This window comes from Pelodiscus sinensis, chromosome 11 (assembly GCF_052426305.1).
Source record: "Pelodiscus sinensis isolate ZL-2025 chromosome 11, ASM5242630v1, whole genome shotgun sequence".
Classification (NCBI taxonomy): domain Eukaryota; kingdom Metazoa; phylum Chordata; order Testudines; family Trionychidae; genus Pelodiscus; species Pelodiscus sinensis.
In genome coordinates, this window is record NC_143062.1 from 5,896,017 (window position 1) to 5,916,167 (window position 20,151).

At 56.4% G+C, this 20,151-nt stretch overlaps 1 protein-coding gene across 3 annotated transcripts in view; it reads left to right on the top strand.

Annotated features, from left to right (window-relative positions):
- Positions 1-20,151, top strand: part of MST1 (macrophage stimulating 1) — a 50,852-nt gene that overhangs the window by 24,699 nt on the left and 6,002 nt on the right. Inside the window, exons 2-14 of one of the 3 annotated variants that reach the window (XM_075939591.2) lie at positions 2,349-2,440; positions 3,624-3,771; positions 5,081-5,193; positions 5,588-5,702; positions 10,606-10,742; positions 11,343-11,463; positions 13,621-13,739; positions 14,107-14,272; positions 15,358-15,494; positions 16,275-16,377; positions 18,888-19,024; positions 19,581-19,616; positions 19,778-19,889. In XM_075939591.2, the coding sequence (XP_075795706.2) occupies positions 2,389-2,440; positions 3,624-3,771; positions 5,081-5,193; positions 5,588-5,702; positions 10,606-10,742; positions 11,343-11,463; positions 13,621-13,739; positions 14,107-14,272; positions 15,358-15,494; positions 16,275-16,377; positions 18,888-19,024; positions 19,581-19,616; positions 19,778-19,889 (1,496 nt within the window). In that variant the 5' untranslated portion in view covers positions 2,349-2,388. Of the gene's footprint in view, positions 1-2,266; positions 2,441-3,623; positions 3,772-5,080; positions 5,194-5,587; positions 5,703-10,605; positions 10,743-11,342; positions 11,464-13,620; positions 13,740-14,106; positions 14,273-15,357; positions 15,495-16,274; positions 16,378-18,887; positions 19,025-19,580; positions 19,617-19,777; positions 19,890-20,151 lie in introns of those variants that run through there. The other 2 variants (XM_075939594.2, XM_075939592.2) reach the window with 2 other exon arrangements.

The window sequence follows — 20,151 nt, forward strand, 5'->3', positions numbered from 1 at the left end:
TGGAAAGGGTTCAGAAAAGGGCAACTAAAATGATTAGGGGTTTGGAACGGGTCCCATATGAGGAGAGGTTAAAGCGACTGGGACTTTTCAGTTTAGAAAAGAGGAGACTGAGGAGGGATATGATAGAGGTCTATAAAATCATGAGTGGTGTGGAGAGGGCCGATAAAGAAAAGTTATTTATTAGTTCCCATAATAGAAGAACTAGAGGACACAAAATGAAATTAATGGGTAGCAGGTTTAAAACTAATAAAAGAAAGTTCTTCTTCACACAGCGTGTAGTCAACCTGTGGAACTCCTTGCCAGAGGAGGCTGTGAAGGCTAGGACTATAACAGAGTTTAAAGAGAAGCTAGATAATTTCCTGGAGGTTAGGTCCATAAAAGGCTATTAGCCAGGGGATAGAAATGGTGTCCCTGGCCTCTGTTTGTCAGAGGCTGGAGAGGGATGGCAGGAGACAAATCGCTTGATCATTGTCTTCGGTCCACCCTCTCTGGGGCACCTGGTGCTGGCCACTGTCGGCAGATGGACCTTTGGTCTGACCCAGTACGGCCGTTCTTATGTTATTTAAGTGGTCCAGCTCATTAAGAGTTTTTATACCAACTTCACATGTAGCGTGGGATATTGTGATCAGTCTTTCGAAGTCAAGACGGGGGTCAGACAGGGATGCATCATGTCTGCACTGCTTTTCAACATGGTGATTGACTGGGTGATGTGGAGAACAACAGCAGATACATCAAGGGATATCAGATGGACACCTTTTTCCACATTGGAAGATCTTGACTTTGCGGACGACCTTGCATTGCTTTCCCATGCCCATCAACACATGCAGGAAAAGACACAACGCCTATGCACTTTTGGACGCCAGCTTGGACTAAGAGTTAGCCAGAAGAAAACAGAGATTATGATTCTCAATATAGATTCATCGGCACCAATCAAGATAGATGATGCAGACTTACCCAGCACAGACAACTTTACGTACTTAGGCAGCATCATCCGCCATGATGGAGGCACCAAGAACAACATCCAGAGCAGAGTAAGCAAGGCCAGACATGTCCTCAGGAGTATGAACAATGTATGGAGATCTACACAGTACAGGGTCCACATCAAGCTTAAACTGTACCAGAGCTGTGTCAGATCAACACTACAGCTCAGAGTGTGAACCGTGCCAACCTCTCATCCTTTCACACCACCAGCCTTTGTAAGATACTTCACATCTTTTGGCCGAAAACAATCTCCAACCACGACCTGCTCCTGCGATGCCACCAGAAGGACATGACCACTATCATGAGGAGAAGATGCTGGAGATGGATAGGGCACGTGATGAGAAGGGAGGCAGACGCCATTGTAAAGATAACACTTCACTGGATGCCTGAAGGACGACGGAAATGTGGGAGACTCAAGACAACAGGGCGGCGTACTATTGAGGCAGACATGAAGAGAATGAACTACAACTGGGACACGCTGGAGAAAATGGCCAAAGACAGACAAAAATGGAGAACCTTCGTTGCTGCCCTACACGCCAGTGGGCGTAATAGGCGTTAACTGAACTTAACGCAGGAATGAGGGGTCACCCAATGAAATGAATAGGCAGCAGGTTTAAACAAACAAAAGGCAGTATTTCTTCACACAATACAGCTGTCCTGTGGAACTCCTTGCCAGAGGCTGTTGTGAAGGCCAAGTCTTCAACAGGGTTCCAAACAGAGCTAGGCTGCGCTGGTGCAGTCTGGCTGCCCACCTGGCCTGGTGCTCTCTCTCGTGTGCACAAAGCTCTGCTCATGTCCACTCCGTGGGGCAGTGTGCATCTCTTCCTCCTGGGCTCTTCTATCCCTGCCTGCTGCCCATCCCATTGCACCAAGGCCGTGTGTGCCACGTGCTGGCCCAGCTGTCTCCAGAGCCCCTCAGCCCCCACCCACTGTGCCTGCTTCCTGGAGCTGTGAGAAGGCCCCGGGTCAGCTGCAAGGGGCACGGCTCTGCCCTGGCAGGGCATCACGTCAGTCACTGCAAAGGAAGAAGGGGATGCGGCCTGAGTCTTGCTGGAGCTGAGCAGGAGGTGGTTTCATAGCCTGCCCCCTCTGGGTCGATAAGGCCACACAGGGGTTGGTTGTTTGCTGAAGTCTGGGAGATTGGGGGGGGGAGGTGACGGGGAGCTGAATCCCTCATGAGGCGGGTGTGTGGATGTGGGTGAGGGCTGCTCCCTGTGCCCTGAGCTGGTCCCTTTAACGGTGTCCCTCCCCGCTACTCCAGAGCTGCACTATTGGCCTGTGGCCAGAGGCAAATATTTGCTAGTGGGGGTGCTCGGGGCACAGCCTGCTGGGACAGTCCAAGCTGGCCCATGCGTTTCCGCACACAGGCTCCACGCCAGTCCCTGAGGCCGACGGCGCAGCAGGACGATGCAGGCCGGAGCAGTGCTGCTGCTGGTCCTGGCTGGTGCCCTCAGCACAGGTAGGAAAGCCGCCTGGGGCACCAGGCCCAGCTGAGTGCTTGCCCTCCCGGTGGGGCAAGAACAGGGCAGAGGGGCTCAGCACTCGCCTCCCCCTCCTGCAGGGGTGTTCGGGGAGGCATCTGAGCGGAGCGGGGTCCAGAAGACCCTAGGAAAAGCTCCCTCAGGTGGGGCAAGAGCCTAAAGCTCCAGCCACACAGAGCTAAGGCCTCTGAGCAGCACAGCTGGGTCGCGGCCCCACGCCGGGGAGAGGGACGTGGACCGCAATGAACAGCGGTGCCCCCAGCTGGGGCCAGACTAGGGGCTCTGTGAGTGTGGCGAGGGGCGGGCTGGCAGAGCCAGTAGGGCAGTGTCCCAGCCCCTGGCTAAATGCTCAGACGTGCTGTCCTGGCTGGGGCCCCACCCTGTTCCCTGCCCCTTGGAAAGCCGGGAGCTAGGAGGTCAGACGGCTCTTGAGGCAGGGCAGGAGTGCGGTGGAGGGGTCTGGAATCGGCCATGGACACTCAGCGTGGGCCGGCCTGGCCCTGCGCAGGCTGCTCAGCTGATGGCTGGGAATTTTAGTAAATGCAAAACATGATGTGAAACAGATACCTTCCTGCAGCTATGGCAGTGCCCTGCCACCCCGTCCCGGGTCACAACCCACCGGCCCCCCTGCCAGCCCTGCTACCAGCCCACCGGCCCCCCTGCCAGCCCTGCTACCAGCCCACCGGCCCCCCTGCCAGCCCTGCTACCTGCCCACCGGCCCCCCTGCCAGCCCTGCTACCAGCCCACCGGCCCCCCTGCCAGCCCTGCTACCTGCCCCGCTGCCAGCCCACTGGTCCCCCTGCCAGCCCTGCTACCTGCCCTGCTGCCAGCCCACTGGTCCCCCTGCCAGCCCTGCTACCTGCCCACTGGCCCCACTGCCAGCCCTGCTAGCAGCCCCACTGCTGGTACCATTACCAGCCCCACTGCCAGCTCACTGATCCCCACTGCCAGCCCTGGTGCCAGCTCTGCCACCAGCCTCTCTAGGCCCTGCTGCCAGCCCATGGGCCCACTGCCTGTCCTGGCACCTCTGGTTCCTGACCCTATTGCTTCACACGATTCCTCTTGGTTCCCTGTGCAGGGTGGGGAGTGAGGCAAAGGCCCAGTACCCCCCTCCCCCCACTGCATGGTTGTCAAGGGGAGTGTCTCTGGCTGTGTCCCCAGGGCCAGGGCGTTCCCCTCTCAATGACTTCCAGAGGCTCAAAGCCACCCAGCTGCTCTTCCTGAGCCAGCCCAGCCCCAGCACCGAGCAGGAGGAGCCGACAGATGCCGAGGAGTGTGCCCGGCGCTGCACGGCGCTGCTGGACTGCAGGTGAGCCATGGCCTGGGGAGCACACGGGGCAGAGGGGGTGTGGGGGGTGCCAGGTGCTGCCCAGTCCACTCCATGCCGGCCCTGTTTGCTTCTCTCTGCCCACCCCCCTGCAGCCCAAGCCACAGCTGCTTCTGCCCCAGGAGCACAGCCAGTGCCCAGCACTGGGGCTTCCGCTGGGCAGCAGGGCAGGGTATGGAGTCTCCCCTCATGCACCCGATGCACCAGCCAAGGAGCCCTGCCGGGGCGCCTGGGGTCCACCTTGGCCTAGACTCCTGGACACAGATGCCATCACCCATTGGCCACTCTGGCACTGGGGCCTTTGCGTCGTAATCTGCTGGGTTATACAGTACCCAGGCAGCTGGCTGGGATCCTGGATGCTAGGCGAGGTCGCCCCTGCCTACCCGCCCGTCCCCTCCTGCTGCCCCTCCTCCCGCTGTCCCCGCCCGCCCCCTCCTGCTGCCCCTCCTCCCGCCGTCCCCGCCCTCCTGCTGCCCCTCCTCCCGCCATCCCCACCCGCCCGCCCCCTCCTGCTGCCCCTCCTCCCGCCATCCCCACCCGCCCGTCCGCCCCCTCCTGCTGCCCCTGCTCCCGCCACCCTCACCCACCCGTCCCTCCATCCCCTCCTGCTGCCGCTGTTCACTGCTCCCGCCACCCTCACCCACCCGTCCCTCCATCCCCTCCTGCTGCCGCTGTTCACTGCTCCCGCCACCCTCACCCGCCCGTCCCTCCATCCCCTCCTGCTGCCACTGTTCACTGCTCCCGCCACCCTCACCCGCCCGTCCCTCCATCCCCTCCTGCTGCCGCTGTTCACTGCTCCCGCCGCCGTCACCTGCCCGTCCCTCCATCTCCTCCTCTTGCCACTGTTCACTGCTCCCGCCGCCCTCACCCGCCCGTCCCTCCATCCCCTCCTCCTGCCACTGTTCACTGCTCCCGCCGCCCTCACCCGCCCGTCCCTCCATCCCCTCCTGCTGCCACTGTTCACTGCTCCCGCCACCCTCACCCGCCCGTCCCTCCATACCCTCCTCCTGCCACTGTTCACTGCTCCCGCCGCCCTCACCCGCCCGTCCCTCCATCCCCTCCTGCTGCCACTGCTCCTGCTGGCCTCACCCACTGGCCTCACCGTCCCTCCTGTCCATCTCCTCCAGTCCCTGCTGCTCACTGCTCCGGCTGGGGGGTGGCACGCTTTGAAGAGCATTTTGATCTGCAGAACTGGCTCCAGCCCAGCACTTGAGGAGAAATTGGGTTCTTCTGGGGGGTGGGAATGTGTGGTCCAGTTTGAGCCAAAGGAGACTCTTGGTTTGATCTTCAGGGCCTTTCACTATAACCATCAGCGCCACGGCTGCCAGCTGCTGCCATGGACCCAGCACTCGGTGCACACCCATATGCAGAGGAACGTCCACTATGACCTCTACCAGAAGAAAGGCAGGCGGGGAAGGGATGTGGGAAGGGCATGGGGACGAATTTGGGGTGGCTGGGTGCTGGAGGGTGCCACAGTCATGTCCATCTGCTGTCCGGGGGGTGGGCACTATGTGTCTGGCTGCAGAGCAGTCCAGCCAATGGCCGTGGGATACTGGAGGTATTGCCAGACTGGCACTTGGCAGCGTGCTGCATGCCAAGATGCCCAGCACTGCCTGGCTTCTAGACTCCAACCTTACAGCCAGCCTCTCCTCTGGCAGTAACCCCACCCCAAAGTGGCCAGCTCTGTGCTCCGCTTGCCCTCAAGCCACCAGCTCCTGGCAGGCTGCCTTAGCTCTCTGGTTCTCCAGCCCACTCACTGTGGGGCTGGCTGCTCATGGCACACCCTTCTTGCCCACAGATTACCTGAGGAATTGCATCATGGGAGATGGGAGGAGCTACCGAGGCATGCAGGCTGTGACAGAGAAGGGGAAGAAATGCCAACAGTGGAAGCTGAAGTTACCCCATGATCACAGGTGCAATGAGGGTGGTGCGCAGGGCTCTCCTATGGTATGCACTTATCCACAGGAGGCAACGACTTGCCTCACCCACACTGCCCCTTCTCCCCCCAAGTTAGCAGGGGGAGTCAGCACCAGCCAGCCAGAGCTTAGGTCAGTGGCCCAGGGCCTAAACTCCAGAAGGGAGGGGGCTCACCCACAACTCATGCAGAGAGAGAGAGGATTCTTCTGGACCAGGCCTGAAGGGGTGGGGGGAGGTGGAGAAACTGCAGAGGGGAGCACAAGGCCCCTTCACCTGACCAGGGACTTGAACCCTGGGCCCTCAGGTTAAGAGTCTGATGCTCTACTGACTGAGCTAGCCAGGCTCACAGCCCTGCCCACAGCATGTTCTGCCTCTCATTGGGCTGGTGCTGCAGGCACTGTGCTTCAGTGAGTGACAACTGAGGATGCCAAATTCAGGACAGGCTGGAGAAATAGGGCTTGTTTTCCCACAGATAGACCGAGCCAGGAACCAAAGTGACCTCTGGCTCACCACATTGGTGAGCAGGAAGTGAAAGATGCAGCCTCCTTGGCATCCCAGCCCTTGTCTCACTACCCAGACACTGGACTCCAGAAGGAGTGGTTACTGCGAACCAGCTTCATCTAACAAAGGATCCTTCTAATCCCAAGAGATCAGCCACAGAGCCAGGGCAACATATAACCTTGATTTTAGCCAGTAATCTCGGTGGTGCTGATCCTGCAGTAACTAAAATCTAAAGGGTCAAGAATAAATAAAGAGAATGAACAATGGTTAAGGAATCGTATACCTGTAAGTGATTGCAAAGTGCCTGTGGCTAGTTTGTAGCAGTGAAGGAACAGGTTTGTAGTGTCTCTTTGGGAAGGACCTCAATTCGAATATTAAAATGATCCTTTTGATAGTGAATCCACAGTCCAGAGAACTAGAACTGGAAATGGAGAGATCTCTCTCAGGGGGTTAATATCCTCTGCCATGTGCCTGGAAATCTACTGTCTCCAACAAAGCTCACAGGTATGTGGAAAGTTACTGGCCCAAAATGAAGTCCAGCACAAAATTGTGAATGCCCAGCCATGGTATTACCCACACAAATTTCTCTGTCCCTTCCACACTGTAGGGACACACATCATTACCCAGTTTCTAGGGCTCAAGGTGCAACCCTGTGAATTTACACACCCACCCTCACCCAATTCCTAGGGCTCAGGATGTAACAACCCGTGGGTTGGTGGGATCTTTAGCCACTTGAAAGAGCCTCACACAGTAATGTCCTTATCCTCTATTGATTGACAATTCCCAAACAAGCAGAATGCACATGCTAAGCACACAGGGTCATGCTCACCAATCCTGATAAAGGCAGGCAGACTTCCCCTGTTGGCCAGGCAATATCAGCCTCTCTGGTCTTAGGCTGTGTCTCTGAGGTGAGTTCTTCTTTCCAGGTCTTCCCCCTCCTCCTGGTCCTCTTCTAGCCTTTTCTTCCTTCTATTACTCCTGATGATCTTCTTCTTCTCCTTCTTGAACCCCAGTTTATATAATGAAACCTGAGTCTTGCTTAGCTAGACTGTAACCAATTATTTTAGTATATTTTTACTAACCAATCATAACAAAATGACCTAACCAATCATACCCTGCCACCTTAATTGATTTACACCTAGCCAAATTAATTATCCAGCAGACAGAAACAGTTACCAACCAGACAGAGATCACAGTCAAACAATAGGAAAGTGTAGTGACAGTGCTCATAGGACGAGGATTCCACAACATCCTCTATGGATAAGCAGCTTCTTGCCAGACAGAACGGTGCTACGCACACATTTCTTTACCCATCTTGAGATCTGTTTCTTTATCTGGTGACAGTGGGGGGCTATCCGGGCAACGTCCCTCCTCACAGCCTGGGGGTGACACTTCGTAATACAATTTAGATGGAACTGTGAGTCTGTGACTCCAGGCCTTACAGTACTGGCTGCTGCTCTTCAGTCTGGCTACAGAAGGCGGCTTTGGTTCATGCCTAGCACAGGCCTTCCAGCATGGCTGCAGAAAAGCCATATTGGTACAATGGTAAGCAGGGAAATCAGCCCCAGTCTTCTTCTGGCTGATCAGAGCATCGGGGAGGGCGGCTTGGGCTGTGTGCTGTTCCTGCCTTCCCCTGGCCAGCTGGAGCATGCTCACTTGGGGGGCCATTGTGGAGGCCTTCACACACCCCACGGACAGCCCCGGAATGGGTTTTCAGGCGTGGATTCCTTATGTGCATGGAGCAAGAGAAAGGGCCACTTTCCTATGGTTACGTGCATGCTGTGACTCACCAGTGACACCTAACTGATGTCTGTGGGTGGGCGAGGAAGGTGCCTGTCACTTACATCTCTAATAACATAGGCCAGAGGGTGATCAGAGGGGGGGTGGGGCTCTTACTGGATGAGGGAGGTAACCCAGTGATAGATGATGTGGGAAAAGCTGAAGTACTCAATGCTTTCTTTGTGCCTGTCTTCACAAAATAGGTCAGCTTCCAGACTACTGCACTAGGCAACGCAGTATGGGAAGGAGGTGGGCAGCCCTCAGTGGAGAAAGAACAGGTTAAGAACTGTTTAGAAAAGCTAGAGATACATAAATCAATGGGTCCGGATTTAATGCATCCGAGGGTACTGAGGGAGTTGGCAAATGTCATTGCGGAGCCTTTGGCCATTATCTTTGAAAACTCCTGGAGATCGGGAGAGGTCCCGGATGACTGGAAAAAGGCAAATGTAGTGCCCATCTCTAAAAAGGGAAGAAGGACAATCCAGGGAACTACAGACCAGTCAGCCGTACCTCAGTCCCTGAATCTATGAGGACTGTTCTGAAAGCTGCAAGCAGGGACATTGTGTCCTGACTGGGATATTCCCATTGTTGTCACTATTGAAAGTCCAACAGGGATTCTGGGGCACCCAACCTGGCTCATGATGCCTTACACCAGGCACCTCAATGGCCCCAAGGGAAGACTGAACCGCCAGCTGCACAGGTACAGAACAGCAGCTGCATGGGCTCTTGCTAGACTAGGCCTGTGGGATGGATCCAGCCCATTGCTTAATTGAATCCAAGCTACTGCATCCCCCATGGGCCTGGAGCTGTGATTGCTGGCTCACTGCTCTGGAGGGAGAAGCCCTGAATGTCAGCACCCTCCTGCAGGGCAGGAGCTGAGAGCGCTGGCACGCCCCACTGCAGGCAGAAGCCCTGAGCCTCCATGCGTGCCCAAACGAGTGAGCATCCTGCGATCAATTTTTAATGAGGGCCAATGGCCCATGACAGAACATGGTTCCCCCACCTCTGCAGTAGACTATAGAGTCGCTGGTGATGTTTGCTCACTGGCCTGGATCTCAGTGAGAAAACTGTCCTCGTGGTTCTCATGGCAGAGGCTCTGTGAAGTGATGAGAGGGAAGCTGCTGCCTAGGAGTTGGGCAGTGATGGAGTGGCTCTCTGCTGACTTTGAGCAGCCCTGGAACCATGCACTTGACTTCTCTGGGCCTTGTGCTGCTGAGACTATAGATCTGGGTGTTTTCTTAGTGAGAAGAATTCAGTGGTGCTTGATGTACATTTACAAGAACCATGTGCTTTGAATGCTGCTCTGCTTCTGCACTATGTGCTGTGTTAGCTAGGCCAATGCAGTGGTGGGGGGGGATGTGGTTCACTCCCAGCAGCTGAAGGGGAGGTGTGGATCTCAAGAGGGAAAATGGCCTTGGTCATGAGAGAACCATTCTCAGTCCTTATTCAGCCCTAATTTGATCATGTTCAATTTGCAAATGAATTGCAGCTCTTCTGTTTCTTTCTGTAGTCTGGTTGTGACATTTTTTTGTAAAAAGGTGACTGCTTTTAAATCCATTACTGAGTGTCCAGGGAGGTTTAAACATTCTCCTACATACAGCTTTATGTTTGTTACCTTTCTCAATGTCTGATTTGTGTCTATTTATCCTTTGGTTCAGGGACTGTCCGCTTTGGCCAATAGACATGGCAGAGGGGCATTGCTGGTACTTGATGGCATGTATCAATTAGATGTGCAGTTGTATGCGCCTCTGATGTTGTGGCTTACGTGGTGCGGTCCTGTGATGGTGCCATTGGTATAGATGTGTGGATAGCATTGGCAGTTGATTTTATTGTAGGAGTCGGTTCCTGGGTGAATGGATCTGAGGTGTGATATGTGGCTGCTTGTGAGGATTTGCTTCAGGTTAGGAGGCTGTCTGTAGGTGAGGACTGGCCTGTCTCCCAAGGCCTGTGAGAGAGAGGGATTATTTTCCAGGATAGTTGTAGATTGTCAGTGATACACTGGAGGGGTTTGAGCTGGGGACTGTCGGTGATGACTGGTGGTGTTCTGTAATTTACCTTGTTGGGCCCGTCCTGTAGTAGGTGACTGAATTGGCCTTGTTAACACTGGTTCTACACTTGATAGGTAACTCCCTTCTGCTAGCCTAGTACAGTACTTCTCAACCAGTGGTACGAGTACCCTCAGGGGTACTTGAGAGAAGTCTGGGGGGTACCTCAACACAACTGAAATTTGTCGAAAACTGAATTTTTGTTTTAAGTCTTACAGGGTTTTAATTATTTTTGTACTTTTCACACCCAAAAATGTCATCACCCACCCGGCTATGATTAAGTTGGTTAGACAAATACGTTGCAATGGTAGAAAAAAATGTTGTGTGTCTGAAAACTGTAGGTACTGGTGGGTACTTATAATTTTTTTAAAGGGTTTGAGAAACACTGACCTAGTACATATATCCCAGCCTCTGTGACTTCCTCTCCATGCCTCTGGTGAAGCTTATACCCAGATCAATCTGTTATTCTCTGTGGTGAGACAGGACTCCTCGTTGTGTTTGTTGTGTAGCCTGACCTCTCTGGGACCCAGTCACTGAAACCAGCCCGGCCCCTGCTCTCTCCATGTACCACTAGGTTTTTTCCCTCTCTGCGGAATGGCCTGGAGGAAAATTACTGCCGGAACCCGGACAAAGATGAGCAGGGGCCCTGGTGCTACACCACAGACCCGGCCATCCGGCATCAGAGTTGCGGCATCAAGAAATGTGAAGATGGTGAGTAACCCCCCTCCATAAGCACAAGGGCTGACTTTTCCTTTTCCCTGGGCCTGTTGTCCCTTCTCTACCCTGCCCCCCAAGACCCTGTCTTTGCTCTACCTCTTCCTATCCCTACAAGATCTCCTCACACCTGCTGCTCCCCACTGCCCCCCCCCCAGCTGCCCTCTATCAGCCCTTTGCTGGTGTTGGGAAGTAGTGCCCCCCATCAGCTGATGAGTGGGGGTGGGGAACAGCTGTGGTCAGTGGGGGCTGAGCACCTACTATATTTTGCCCCCCATGCATGGAGTAGTCACCTCCCATGTACAATTGCTGGACACCTCACACCCTTCAGGTGATGGCCAGATGCTCCCTCCCTCCCCAGGCAACAGCTGGTGCCTGTGAGACAGCACCCAGACAAACCCACTGTGCCCCAGCCCACAGGTGCCATGGCCATGCCTTGCATGGCAGGGGCCTGCTGGATCTGTGATGTGAGCGGCTCTCCGGGGCCAGAGCTGGAGGCACTATGGATTCGCTGGGTTCAGTGCCAGTGACGCCCTCGTGCACAGCCTGCTTGTGCCCTGCCTGGCTCCATGCCCGACACATGACTCTCTCTTGCAGCTGTGTGCGTGTCCTGTAATGGGGAAGATTACCGGGGCCTAGTGGACCAGACGGAGTCCGGGCGGGAGTGCCAGCGCTGGGACCTGCAACACCCCCATAAGCACCCATACCATCCTCACAAGTACCAGCATTGCTCGTCCCCGCAGCAGGGCGTAGCTACTGGTGGGCCTGAGTGGGCCATGGCCCAGCCACTGAACATCCAGGCCCACCCAAATCGGGGCACAGCCTGGGACTCCTGACCCTGGCTGAGTGTCCATCAGCCTGGCCGTATGGCTCTCCTGCCAGTACGGTGTGCTCCTGGCCCGCTCTCTGGCTCAGCACTAGCCCCACAAGGGGTGCCTCATGGGGCCAGGCTGGGCAGGGCTAGTGCTGGGGTTGGGCACTGGTGTAGCACCAGCAGGAGAGCCATGCGGCAGGGCTGGCAGACACCCTGCTGGGGCGGGGTGGGGAGGGGAGGGTGGAGCTCAAACCTTGGTGGGGCCCTGCTCTGCCGCACAGGTACAGCCCTCAGCCTGTGTGCCCTGGGTGCCTGCTGGGGAGTGAGAGGAGGCAGCCCCCCCCATCTTGCCAGGTCCTAGATCCCTCCAGGGCCCCTTCTATTCAAATTGGTCAGACCTCAGTTGGATTATTGTGTCCAGTTCTGGGCACCACATTTCAAGAAGGATGTGGAGAAATGGGAGAGGGTCCAGAGAAGAGCAACAAGAATGATGAAAGGTCTAGAGAACATGACCTATGAGGGAGGCTGAAAGAATTGGGTTTGTTTAGTTTAGAAAAGAGAAGACTAAGGGGGGACATGATAGCGGTTTTCAGGTATCTAAAAGGGTGTCATGAGGAGGAGGGAGAAAACTTGTTCATCTTGGCCCCTGAGGATAGAACAAGAAGCAAGGGGCTTAAACTGCAGCAAGGGAGGTTTAGGTTGGACATTAGGAAAAAGTTCCTAACTGTCAGGGTGGTTAAACACTGGAATAAATTGCCCAGGGAGGTTGTCGAGTCCTCATCTCTGGAGATATTTCAGAGTAGGTTAGATAAATGTCTATCAGGGATGGTCTAGACAGTATTTGGTCCTGCTGTGAGGGCAGGGGACTGGACTCAATGACCTCTCAAGGTCCCTTCCAGTCCTAGTATTCTAGGATTCTATGATTCTATTCCTGCCCCCTCCCAAGGGCACTGGATACCTCCTGACTCCTCCCACATCCCTAGGGCACCAGATTCCTCATCCTTCCTGCTCTGAATTGTTCCTGCTCCTTCTGGGCCCTCCATCCCTGCCCCTCACCCCCATCATTGCCCACCCACCCACTTTTCCTGTCCTAGCTACATCCCTGCCCCATCGGATGAGAACATCTTGGCCTTTGTGGGACTCAGGAGGGAGCAGAGCTGGGGGTGGGGTAGCTCAGTTCTATGGATCCCTAAGGGCTGGGGAGCATGAGCCTTTGGGGCCTGGCACTCTGGCACAGGATGGGTTCAAGCTATCAGAGCTGGGTCCCCAGGCTGGCAGCGTTGCCTGCAGAGGGGCGCTTTTGGCACTGCGCACCTCCCCATTCTTCAGGCAGGGCCCAGCTCTGAGTCCGTGGGCAGCGTGGCTCCTGGCCACGTCCCGCCAGGGCCGGTCACTGCCAGGCTCAGGCAGGGCCCAGCTCTGAGTCCGTGGGCAGCATGGCTCCTGGCCACGTCCCGTCAGGGCCGGTCACTACCAGGCTCAGGCAGGGCCCAGCTCTGAGTCCGTGGGCAGCGTGGCTCCTGGCCACGTCCCACCAGGGCCGGTCACTGCCAGGCTCAGGCAGGGCCCATCTCTGAGTCCGTGGGCAGCATGGCAGGGCCCAGCTCTGAGTCCGTGGGCAGCGTAGCTCCTGGCCACGTCCCGCCAGGGCCGGTCACTGCCAGGCTCAGGCAGGGCCCATCTCTGAGTCCGTGGGCAGCATGGCAGGGCCCAGCTCTGAGTCCATGGGCAGCGTGGCTCCTGGCCATGTCCCGCCAGGGCCAGTCACTGCCAGGCTCAGGCAGGGCCCAGCTCTGAGTCCATGGGCAGCGTGGCAGAGCCCAGCTCTGAGTCCGTGGGCAGCATAGCTCCTGGCCACGTCCCGCCAGTGCCAGTCACTGCCAGGCTCAGGCAGGGCCCATCTCTGAGTCCGTGGGCAGCATGGCTCCTGGCCACGTCCCGCCAGGGTCGGTTGCTGCCAGGCTGAGGCGGGGGCTGTGCTGCAACCCTCCTTTGTGGGGTCCGTGCAGGGGAGCGCACGCATGGCTTTGTGCATCTTATGGCTTCCCCCACCCTGCCCAGATATCCCGAGAAGGACCTGGATGACAATTACTGCCGCAATCCTGACAGCTCTGTGCGCCCCTGGTGCTACACCACGGACCCTGCCCGGGAACGGGAGTTCTGCTCCATCCGCAAGTGCAGTAAGTGCTGGGCCGGGTGCCAGCGGCAGAGGCTGGGATGTACTGTCTCTGCTGCCATGTGCCTGTCGAGAGCCACTCCCGCCTACCTTGCCTGGCTGGGGCTCCTGAGGGCGTTAGGTGCTGCTCGCCAGGCTCCCTGGAGTGCCCCCTCCATGCTTCAGCAGCATTGAGTCCTGGAGCCAGGACAGACCTTCCCCTGCCAACTCTCCCGCCTGGCTCTCTGTGCGTTGCCCCAGCCCTCAGCCAGCCCTGGTCACATGCCACCCGCCCTGAGCGCATGGCCGGCCCAGTCCCCAGCGTACCCCCTGCTCCCGCTCACTGGTGTCCCCAAGTGACACTGGCCTCTCCTGCTGTCCATCCACGGAAGCAGAGAAACGCCCGCACCTCACGGACCCCACCACCAGTTGCTTCAGGCAGAAGGGTGAAGGCTACCGGGGCAAGGTGAATGTCACCACATCGGGGATCCCCTGCCAGCGCTGGGACGCCCAGACTCCCCACCGGCACCACTTCCGGCCCGAGACATATGAGTGCAAGTAGGCAATTGGGCTCTTGGGGGGCAAGGGAGAGCTCCTTGGGGGTTGTGGGGTATCTTTGTGCACAGGGGAAGAGTTCACTGCACGTATGTACGGACATTGCTGGATGGTCCAAGGGCAGCTAAGGGGAGACGGGTCGCAGGGGTCCCTGAGTGGCCCTTGTTGAGGGAGGGGATTGCAATGGTCCTGGATGGGCTGGGGGGGATGAGTCACTGGGATCTCTGGAGGGTTAGTTGGGGGAAGGGTCAATGGGGAAGGGGATCACTGGGGGGCTCTATGGAGGGTTAGCTGGGGGAGGGGATCCCTGGGGGTCCCTGTGGGGGGTTAGCCAGGGAATGGATCACTGGGGGTCCCTGTGGGGGGTTAGCCAGGGAATGGATCACTGGGGGGCTCTATGGAGGGTTAGCTGGGGGAGGGGATCGCTGGGGGTCCCTGGAGGGGGTTAGCCAGGGAATGGATCACTGGGGGGCTCTATGGAAGGTTAGCTGGGGGAGGGGATCGCTGGGGGTCCCTGTGGGGGGTTAGCCAGGGAATGGATCTCTGGGGGGGCTCTGGGAGGCAAGTTGGGGGCAGGATTGATAGGGTCCCTGTGGGGGGTTAGCTGAGTGAGGGTCCTGGAGGGGTAGCTGGGGAGGGGTCACCTGTCCCCCAGAGGAGACGCACGCTGGGTTGACTGTGCCAGGTTCTCGATGGGGTACACAGCTGTGCTGCGCCCAGCCCCAGACTCCCTGGCTCACGCTGTGGGTTCCCTTGTGGCTGTGCAGGCGTCCTCCGGCAGCTGCAGCCTGGCCCTGCACAGGGCCAAGGGAGCCAGCCAGGGCTGCCGGTGCAGTGTAAGGCCAGGCAGGGCTCACTGGTCCTGTGGCTGCGGGTCCTGAGCCTTCAGCACAGGCATGGATCTGGCTCAGCTGGACTAGAGCCCACACTGCAGGGGGCAGTTCAGAGGGAGCTGCTTCTGACACGTCTGTGGGGGCCACCTGGGCTCTGGAGCCTTGGCAGTCCTGGCCCGCTCCACCAGGCAGGCTGCATGCCGGGGCTGGCAGCCGCTGGATGCTGAGCCCTTGGTTGAGCTGCATGTTTTCCAGGGACCTGCGGGAGAATTACTGCCGGAACCCAGATGGCTCCGAGGCACCATGGTGCTTCACCAGTCTGCCCAGCATGCGCGTCGCCTTCTGCTTCCAGATCAAACGCTGCACCGACGAGGTGGAGGTGGAGGTGGAGGGTGAGGACGGTTGACATGGGGAGGAGACACTGGGCTGCCCTGCAAGCTACAGTTACAGCCCAGTGCCCTGGGGTGACCCTACGATAACAACCCAGTGCCCGGGGTGACCCTATAATAACAACCCAGTGCCTAGTGTCCTGGGGTGACCCTACAATAACAACCCAGTGCCCTGGGGTGACCCTACGATAACAACCCAGTGCCCGGGGTGACCCTATAATAGCAACCCAGTGCCTAGTGTCCTGGGGTGACCCTACGATAACAACCCAGTGCCCAGGGGTGACCCTATGATAACAACCCAGTGCCTAGTGTCCTGGGGTGACCCTACGATAACAACCCAGTGCCCAGGGGTGACCCTACAATAACGACCCAGTGCTCAGGGGTGACCCTATAATAACAACCCAGTGCCTAGTGTCCTGGGGTGACCCTACAATAACGACCCAGTGCCCAGGGGTGACCCTACGATAACGACCCAGTGCCCAGGAGTGACCCTACGATAACAACCCAGTGCCTAGTTTCCTGGGGTGACCCTACAATAACAACCCAGTGCCCTGGGGTGACCCTACAATAATGACCCAGTGCCCACACCCCAGTGCCCAGTGGTGACCCTGCACTAACTGAACACAGTGTGCATTACTTCCGGGGTGGGGGTGGGAGCAGGGCAGGTGGGGAGCACTGAGCCAGGGTGGTGCCTGAGGGGTGTCGTGGTGGGGAGGGAGGGCAGGGATCTGGGGTGGGCACGCACCCCCAGTAACAACTGTCTTTTCCCTTTCCTCCCCCCAGACTGTTACCATAGAAATGGCGAGTTGTATAGGGGCAAGGTCAGCAAGACCCGGAAGGGTGTCACCTGCCAGAAGTGGTCAGCAGGGTCCCCCCACACTCCCCAGTAAGTGTAAGGTGTTGTCTTCTCCTCCTACTGAGAGTGTCCTCTTCTGGCCCACTGAGAGAGGCCCAAGGACACTGGGTCCAGGCCCTTTGCCCTGATCAGGGCGAGCAGTGGGGCTGGGGGCAGGAGAGCTGTGGGGTGGGGACTGAGAGTCAGGGGCCATAGAGTGGTTGTGGAGCAGGGGGGCGAGGGGCAGGGGGCATGCGCACATAAAAATGGCCAGACTGGGTCACACCAAAGGTCCATCTAGCCAGATATCCTGTCTTCCGACAGTGGCCAAGGCCAGATGCCCCGGAGGGAATGAGCAGAACAGGGAATCAAGTGATCCCTCCCCTGCCACCCATTCCCAGCCTTTGACAAAACAGAGGCCAGGGACACCCATTGATGGACCAACCTCCATGGATTTTTCTAGCTCTTTTTGCACCGTTATAATCTTGGCCTTCACTACACCCTCTGACGAGGAGTTTCACAGACTGACTGTGTTGTGTGACGAAATCCTGCCTTTGGTTCAGTCTCTATCTGCTACCTAGTCATTTTGTTTGGTGACTCCTTAGTCTTGTGTTATGAGAAGGAGTAAATAACTCTTTGCTCATGTTTTTCCACACCAGCCATGATGTTCTAGACCTCTGTCATATCCCCCCATAGTCGTCTCTTTTCCAAGGTGAAAGGTCCCAGTCTTCTTAATTTCTCCACATATGGCAGGCATTCCAAACCCCTGATTATTGTTGTTGCTCTTTTCTGAATCTTTTCCAAGGCCAATACCTCTTTTTTGAGATGAGGTGACCACATCTGTACGCAGTATTCAAGATGTGGGCGTCCCATAGATTTATACAGAGGCAATAAGCTATTCTGTCTTATTCTCTATCCCTTTTTTAATAATTCCTAACATTCTGGTTGCTTTTTTGCCTGCCGCTGCACACTGAATGGATGTTTTCAGAGAACTATCCATGATGACTCCAAGATCTCACTCTTGAGTGGTAACAGATAATTTAGATCCCATCATTTTATACGTCTAGTTGGGATTATGTTTTCTAATGTGCACTACTTTGCATTTATCAACAATGAATTTCATCTGCCATTTTGTTGTCCAGTCACCTAGTTTTGTGAGATCCTTTTGAAGCTCCTCAAGTTCTGCTTTGTACTTAACTATCTTGAACAATTTTGTATCATTTGCAATTTTTGCCATCTTCCTGTTTACCTCTTTCTCCAGATCATTTATGAATATGTTGAATAGGACTGGGCCCAGTACATACCCCTGTGGGACACCACTAGTTACCTCTCTCCAGTCTGAAAGCTGACCTTTTATTCATTCTTACCCTTTTTTCCTGTTTTTCTAGAACACTAGAACTGGAAAGGACCTTGAGAGATCATCAAGTCCAGTCCCCTGCCCTCATGGCAGGGCCAAGCACCATCTAGATTATCCTTGATAGATGTTTATCTAATCTGTTCTTAAATATCTCCAGATTCCACAACCTCCCTGGGCAATTTATTCCAGTGTTTAACCACCCTGACAATTAGGAAGTTTTTCCTAATGTCCAACCTAAACCTCCCTTGCTTCAATTTACGCCCATTGCTTCTTGTCCTATCACCAGAAACCAAGGAGAACAATTTTTCTCCCTCCTCCTTGCAACATCCTTTTAGATACCTGAAAACCACTAGCATGTCCCCTCTCAGTCTCCTCTTTTCTAAACTAAACAAACCTAGTTCCTTCAGGTTTTTCTCATAGCTCATGTTTTCTAGACCTTTAATCCTTTTTTTTGCTCTTTGCTGGACCTTCTTCACATCTTTCCTAAAATGTGGCACCCAGAACTGGACACGGTACTCCAACCAAGGCCTAGCCATGCGAGGACTTTCCATCTTAGCTCATGAGCATTTATTTAGTTAGAAGCCTTTGGTGAGGGACCTTGTCAAAGATTTTCTGGAAATTTAGTTTATCTGCAATGGCCTTAGCATCCTTGAGTGTTCCTTTAGCATCTCAATCATCTAGTGGTCCTACTGGTTTAGCTGCTTCCTGCTTCTGATGTGCTTACAGAATTTTGCTATTACTTTTTTGAAGCCTTGGCTAGCTGTTCTTTCAAATTCTTTTTTGTGGTTTGGCCTTGCTAATGGTATTTTCACACTTCATTTGCCAGCGTTGATGCTCCTTTCTATTTTCCTCACTAGGATTTAACTTCCACTTTTTGCCACTCACTGCTTCTTTTACTTGGTTGTTAAACTATGGTGGCACTTAGTGGTTATGGGGCAGAGGACTGAGGGGTGGGGGGTAGGGGACTTAGGAGTAGGGAGCAGGGGATTAAAAGGCAGGGGCAGAAGAGTGGCCGTGGGACAGGGGACTGAGGGACAGGGAGCATAGCATCGAATGGCTATGAAGTGGCAGGTGGGTGGCGAGGGGCAGGAGCGTTGCTATGCTGGGGGCTGGGAGGCAGCAGGAGGGCAGGGCCTGAGGAGCTGTGGGGAGGGGTGCGAAGGAGGCTGAGGGACGTGGGGCTGATTTTCCTGTCTCCATCCAGGATCTCTCCCGCCATGTTCCCCGCCATGCACCTGGAGGAGAATTATTGCCGCAACCCTGACAACGACAGCCACGGGCCCTGGTGCTACACCATGGACCCCAGCACCCAGTTCGATTACTGTGCCATCAAGCCGTGCGGTGAGGGCCTGGCATGCAGTGGGGATGGCTCTGCCCAGGGCTCTCCGGGGACTGGAGTCATGATGCGGGCTGAGAAAACCCACTGTGAGGGGCAGGGTTACTCTCCAAGCCCACAGGCCAGGCTGCTCCCATCAGGGCCCTTCTCCACAGCAGAGCCCACCCCAGCCTCCCGGTGCTCTGGGCCCATGCTGGGTAGCCCTGGGCACTGCCCTGGCAGAGGGATGCATGGATTAGTGGCCCGCCGGGTTCCACATCCCCCTCTGTGCTGGTGCCAGGCAGCTGGGCTCGCGGATAGGCCCGGCGAGGAGGGGCTTGGGTGGGGGCGAAGGGGCACAGTTAAGGGCTGCAGCGAGGCTCGGGCTCAGTGCCAGGGCGGTGCTGCTGGAACGTCCAAAGGGGCCTGGCAAGGTTAGAAGCAGCAGTGAGAGGCGCTAGGTCTCTGCCAGGCGGGGTGGCCCCTCAGGGAATGAAGCCCCAGGGTCCCCAGGCTATACTCTGGCCATTCCCTGCCTGGCACCATCATGCTTGACCTTCTACCCCTGCTTTGTTCCCCCAGCTGGTGACAAGACACCTTCCATCCTGGAGGCTGCAGGTAAAGTACTGGGGCCAGAGTCTGGGGTGGGCCAAGTGGGGTGTGTGTGCTCAGGAACAGAGGCTGCAGAGCCCTAAGTGGCCCCATGCCCTCGCTGGTCTGGGGTGCGAGCTGCCTGCACACTAGGCAGCCGGCACGGCCTGACTCCCCTGTGCCTGCAGACCAGGTGGTCTTCGACCAGTGCGGCAAGAGAGACGAGCGCCTGCAGCTGAAGGGCCGTATCGTGGGAGGGCTCCCTGGGAACTCACCCTGGACTGTCAGCATCCGCAACCGGTGAGCAGCGCCCAGGAGCTGGGGCAGGGCAGCGACCTGCTGGGTCATGGGGCAGCAGCCACAGTGCCTGGGCCCTGTCCTGCTCTGACCTAGAGCGGAGGCTCTGACCCGCAATAGGCACATCTCTCTGGGGTCACAGTGCACTGCCTCTAATAGCCCCAGGCCGTGGTGAGCAGCCCCTACACGCTTGCCAGGCCCAGGCTAGGGTCAGCAAGCCACCGGCGTTGGCACCTGCCCCAGACCTCACAGTGCCAGCACTGCA